The sequence below is a fragment of the Limulus polyphemus genome, unplaced genomic scaffold (assembly GCF_000517525.1).
Source record: "Limulus polyphemus unplaced genomic scaffold, Limulus_polyphemus-2.1.2 Scaffold1831, whole genome shotgun sequence".
Classification (NCBI taxonomy): domain Eukaryota; kingdom Metazoa; phylum Arthropoda; class Merostomata; order Xiphosura; family Limulidae; genus Limulus; species Limulus polyphemus.
The window spans coordinates 37,316-43,056 of record NW_013667441.1 but is presented as its reverse complement, the minus strand read 5'-3'; the positions used below and the strand labels follow the sequence as shown (position 1 = coordinate 43,056).

Sequence of the window (5,741 nt, the reverse complement as noted above, 5' to 3'; positions counted from 1 at the left end):
CATTTTATAAATTTCTAATAAAGGAAAAATGTTTAAGTGTCAACTGTAACCCTACTTTTGGCCCACCCTGTATATATATATTTATAAATCACACTGTTTGTTAAACTTTGGAAATGGTTTCAGATATTTCATCGACGCCCATTATGTTACAACAAACCTCTTTCAGGTTAAACAACAAGTTTCTAGGAAGATCTCAATTAAAAACAAAGGATACAATGTAACTGTCGATGTCAATTAAACCCTATCCCGATCAGTTGTAAATGGTTAAGGATATTAATTAATAAACGTTTTTTCAGACCACTGTCGAGTTCAACACCTAACCGTAAACATTTGTTAAAACAATTGTGTGTTTTAAAACAAAATCACATGGGGATATCTGCTGTGTCCACTGCAGGGAATCCAGCCTCGGATTTTATCGTTGTAAGTCACTTTTACGTTAGTTGTCTAGACATGTCTCTTAGCTGTTTTAATTACTTTAAATTCACAGCACAGACTTTACATTTTACAAACTTTCTGAATGTAAATACAAAATACAACAACAACAAAATCGTTTCGTACACGAAGCAGGAGTTTTCCATTTAGTAATGAATTAAACGAATACATGAATTTTACAATAAATATCGGGGATTTTGGTTTCTGCAACGTAAATATAACAATTTCATATATATTACAAATAAAACATTTAACTTAGATATTGAAAACAACATACATATGAAGAAAGCGACAGGAAGCAATAAATAAAATTAAATATTTTGTGAAAGCTGAAATGCAACCGGATAAACCTCGAAAGATTTCAATAATAATAATAATTAGACTTCAAACGGAAAGTTACAGTAGTCTTAAACATGGCAAAAAAATAACTTTTAAGGTGACAGCTGTTGATAATATTTGTTATTTTAACAAATTACTTCAATCGCTAATGTGTTACATCCTAGCCGTATCGCCGGTAATGGACATGACTTAAATAATACGGTTAAAATAAAAACATTTATAAACCATTCTTTTCGCAAAAAAAAAAAAATACACGAGTCGACCGAAGAAATATTATGATGTTTGAAAATATAATAGGCCTAATACTATTGTTTTACGACAAATGTAATTGGATAAGGAAGAATTGTGAAAGGTTTTATAAATGAAACTGACACTCAGATAACGTGAAAGTTGTGCCTTATATTAAGTACTTTTAATACTGATAGAAAGCTACATACCTGATGAGCGGAGCTAGTGAAAGGTGAGACTGAAAATATTATCAGCCGAGAGACAAGACCAGCCATGTTGAGCTAAGTTTTCTTTCTCTGTGTAACAACTGCGTGGAGAAAGGAACTGACCCTAACTACTTGTGACTATGCTTTACGTCTGATTCCAGAACCATCCCGGAAGTTTCTTACTTTAAAGATGTCGTCGCTAACGATGATTGGTTTTAGCGAAAGTGAAGGTGCTTGCGAATTACAGCCGAGAAAATTGTGTGAAGCTTACTGTTAAGATAACAGAAGCATGTTTTATGCTTCTCATAGCACGTGCGTTATTTTATCTTGAATAATAAATGTTGTTTTTAGAAAATAACGATATTAACTATCGTATTTAAAATATCCCTAAAGTTTCTAAATAATTTTTATGTTTCATATTATCACAGTCTGAATGTTTTATTTACACCCTTTTCCCCACACACGTTGAACTGTAGAAACACAAAGTAGACGAATCTGGTATCCTCAGCTACTGAATAATACCAGTCTTCCTGTCTACAGCACTGGAACTGTTTAACTTTCAACAAGGTTCGACTTATTTAATTGTGCTCCAACCTGCTGTTTTATAAACAAACGGTTACACATTTAACTTTATTTTAAATATATCTGGGATTTAGAGAGTGTGAACCAAGTTCCGCTACTTTTAAATGTGGAAACACTTTTATATTAACTTAACACCTATACAGTGCTCTAATTATTTATCTCATAACAAATAACAGTGTGTTACATTCTCTTAACACCTATATAGTGCTCTAATTGTTTATATCATAAAAATAACAGTGTGTTATATTCGGCCTCTCAACTTGTAAAACAGCTTCATATCGTTAATAAATTACTGTATTTTGTACACACATACTTTGTTTTTATTGTGAGGGAAGGGGTTCAGAACGATGAGGCGACACCTCACTAGTGTTGTTTTGTTTTTGAAGAAGGGGTTGAGAAGGGAAGGGGGAGACACCTTAAACTACTACAGCAGTGTTTATGAAGCTATGAATATAACACAGTTATTTTTTTATGAGATAAACAGTTAAAGCACTATATAGGTATTAAGATAATATAACACACTTATTTTTATGAAATAAACATTTAGAGCACTATATAGGTGTTAAGAGAATATAACACACTGCTATTTTTATGAAGCAAGTAATTAGAGCACTATATAGGTGTTAAAAAATATAACACACTGTTACCTGTTATGATATAAACAATTAGAGCACTACATACACTTACTTTTGAAACTTTACTCAGTCCTCCTCAAAATTGAATTGTCATCATTTTCATCTACCTTGCCAGTTCAAGAAATATTTCAGTTTTGGAAAATACGACATGGAAATGCTCTCATATTTTATGAGTCTTGTTTTGGAACTAAACATATTTCGGGGTACCTTTTAAAAGTTCACAATGCACGATATTAATCAGATCGTACTTGTGATATGAATATATATATATAAGTCTGTTATGTCATCGTTCTTCAAGCATTGTTTCCTGAAGCACTTCAACCACGTGATCTACTGAGTCACTTTTAGAGCTTTTAAAGACACCGCAAACTGTCTACGCTAGTTCCTAAAACAATTGATACGGCACGAAATGTCATCTTAAGAACACAAACTTAGGACTTTTTCCAACTTCAGAAAGGTTGTGACCACTTGTTTCGAGAACTTACGTAAAGACAAACTCGCACTCATTATTTTCCTGACCATACGCTCTGTTAACATTTCATTACAAATATTTTTCTACCATTTATCGGTGTTAATTCATTGAAAATCTGTAGTTTATTTTTAATAAGCCACAGTCCCATAATATATATATATATTTCTATTAGCTCTTCTACCTCAGCCAAGAGCATCATGGTCCATTTGTTATCACGGGTGTCTTGTAATAAATATATAGTGTATTTCTCATCTTCCTTCAGAATATCTGTGATATGTTCACGTGTACGTTTACCGATAAACATTTCTACAATTCTTGATACCCCTGCAGTCCAACTACTAGCAGTTCCTAAAGCTAAGCCTCTTATAAGTAAGCCTGACGACAACATATATTAGGCTACTACAAGAAACCAATAAAAATAACAGATGAACCAAAAAGACTTGAAATAATATTTCAAATCTGGTTTTAGCTAGAATCTGGCTATATAATTTATCCCTTTTTTAGTACTCTTTCAGTATCAAAAGCAAGACTTGGTAATGTGTTCCAAAACATTTGTAATTTTATGTATCTTCAGTGGTTATCTTTTTATACTCTTGATGGAATTTTTTACATCTTTCAGTATCTTTAGTTGATTAGTTCTAGTACAATGTAAAATACGATTGCCAGATATGGCAAATAAGAAGGCTAAATATGGTAAACGATAAAATCAACTTCAATAACAATAAGCCATGGTAAACTGAAATTTACTTAAACAATATTTAGCTTACACGAATCTTCTGACTTGAAATACAATTTAAGTATAATTGTAGGTCAACTGTTCTAATTCTCATATTTATCTAATAACTAGTTTTTCTCACAGTTTAATAACATAGTACGGAATTAATATACGTGATACGATACTAAGAATTTCTTCATTGTCACAAAAATGAGTAAAACAAAACAAAAATGTTTAAAGAATAGAAATTAAACGTAGAAAGAGTTTACTTTTTCTTCCAATGTTATGTGATGTAACCCTGAAGGCCAGTCAACATTCATTTTTCAAAGACAGCGTGTCCAGCAACAGCCCTTCCTATAATCAAACTATAGTTGTTGTTTTTTTTTTGTATATTTGACGAAGTCGTAACTCAAATATTTATGTTTGAAGAATTAATTATTGTTGACGATCTGTCGACTTCACTTTGCTGCAACTTCCTTTTTGTACTGAGACTACAACTGGACACTGACATCAAGCTGTAATATGTTCATGGACTTTTACAATCTCTTCTTTTTCAACAGTAATTTCTTGGATAACTTCACCTATACGATTTTGAAGCTCATTTCTATTACCATTATGGATATTCACAGATGTAAGAACCAGGTTAACCACGTCAAGAGCAATAACCACAGCTCCAAGTACGATAGGAACAGCTCGAGGTAAAGTAGGAGCTGCAAGTGCTAGCTTAGAAAACTTCCCTCCTTGACTGAAACCTTGGACGATCAGATTCGAAAGTAAGTTAAGATCACCAGCACGGTCAGAAAGAGTATTTCTTTCACGTGTACTATTTGCTGGTGAATTCATAAATGTTTTTTCAAAAACTTTCTTAGCGTTCTCCAATGTTACTTCTTCAAGATTGGCTAAGTTCTGTAAAAATTCTACTACTTTTCCTAACTGTCCCATAAGTGACTTACCAGTGTTTACTCCATTCTCAACAATATCTATAAACTCTTTTGCTTCTATCAGAAGTTTCTCGCGGTTATTGTCACAACGTTTCAGGGTTTTCATATATTTAAAAAGTTCGTCACTTTCTTTTTTGTCTTTATCCAGAGTTTCTTTGATTTCTTGACATTTATTTTTATTGATGATTAATTCTGTAACATTTGCTCCACCAGCAGTTAAACCGCCAGCAGCTCCTAACGAAGCGCCACCTATAGTTAAACCTAACGAGAGACCAGCAGTAACAGGAGCTAAAACCAGTCCGACAATCGCCATACTGCCACCTACTATACCAACAGATGAACCAACGATGTTTGAGATATTTACACCCAGTCTGGACTCATTCAACTCAGTATTTATCTTTTTCAAAGATTTAATAGATTTATTTCGTGTAGTAATCCAAATTGGAAATGCATCAATGAAATGGGCACGAGCTCTTTCATCTTCCATAAGAATCTTCTTCAATTCTTCGTGAAATTTTTTCATGTCTTTAAGTATGTTTTGACAATCAGGACAGCTCTTTTGTAGGTTGTCACAATTGAAATGTTTCTGTAAAGAAACACAAATTAAACACGTGTTATTTTAACACGCTTTCATATACAAGGATTTTCAGATAAATAAAATTGTCTAATTGGTTTTAATTCACTAACTTCGGTTTTTTTTTTTTTTACAATTAAATTATGTCGACTATAACCTGAAACAACATCTAAAAATGGTTGATATAGCTATATTATTGTGGCTAGAGGTTAACGTGCTGGACAATGGATTTGATGTTTGGCGGTTCGTAATAAATTAAGGTAATATAATAATTATTATATTTAAACACCAATTCAAATGTTTAAACACGTGCATGCAAATAATCACGCTATATGGTGAACAATCATGTCAAATAACAAAAAAAGAGCAAACCTTTTAATTAAATTTGAGATATATTTAAAAACCTATTAAATCTTTAGGTTATGTGTTCTTTCAAAGTATTGTTGAATTTATCAACTTTGCCTGTGTTTATTAGGTTATATTCTCAAGCACTGATACTCATTAACCGAATAACGAACTTGCTCTCTCAGTAACCCATTCAAACAGATTAATAACTCAATCGGTAGAACCTAGCTTCTCTCTCTCTCTCTCTCTATATATATATATATAGTATTATA

At 32.2% G+C, this 5,741-nt stretch overlaps 2 protein-coding genes across 2 annotated transcripts in view; both read right to left on the bottom strand.

Moving 5' to 3' along the window:
- Positions 1 to 1,429, bottom strand: part of LOC106465090 — a 22,643-nt gene extending 21,214 nt beyond the window's left edge. The window contains exon 1 of the mRNA XM_022392914.1: positions 1,209 to 1,429. Within this exon, the coding sequence (XP_022248622.1) occupies positions 1,209 to 1,274 (66 nt within the window). The 5' untranslated portion in view covers positions 1,275 to 1,429. The remainder of the gene's footprint in view (positions 1 to 1,208) is intronic.
- A 2,690-nt stretch (positions 1,430 to 4,119) lies between these two features.
- On the bottom strand, positions 4,120 to 5,073 carry LOC106465089 (apolipoprotein L4-like). The gene has a single exon (XM_013925283.1). It carries the CDS (start codon positions 5,071 to 5,073, stop codon positions 4,120 to 4,122), a length of 954 nt encoding a protein of 317 aa, XP_013780737.1.
- Positions 5,074 to 5,741: the final 668 nt, after the last annotated feature.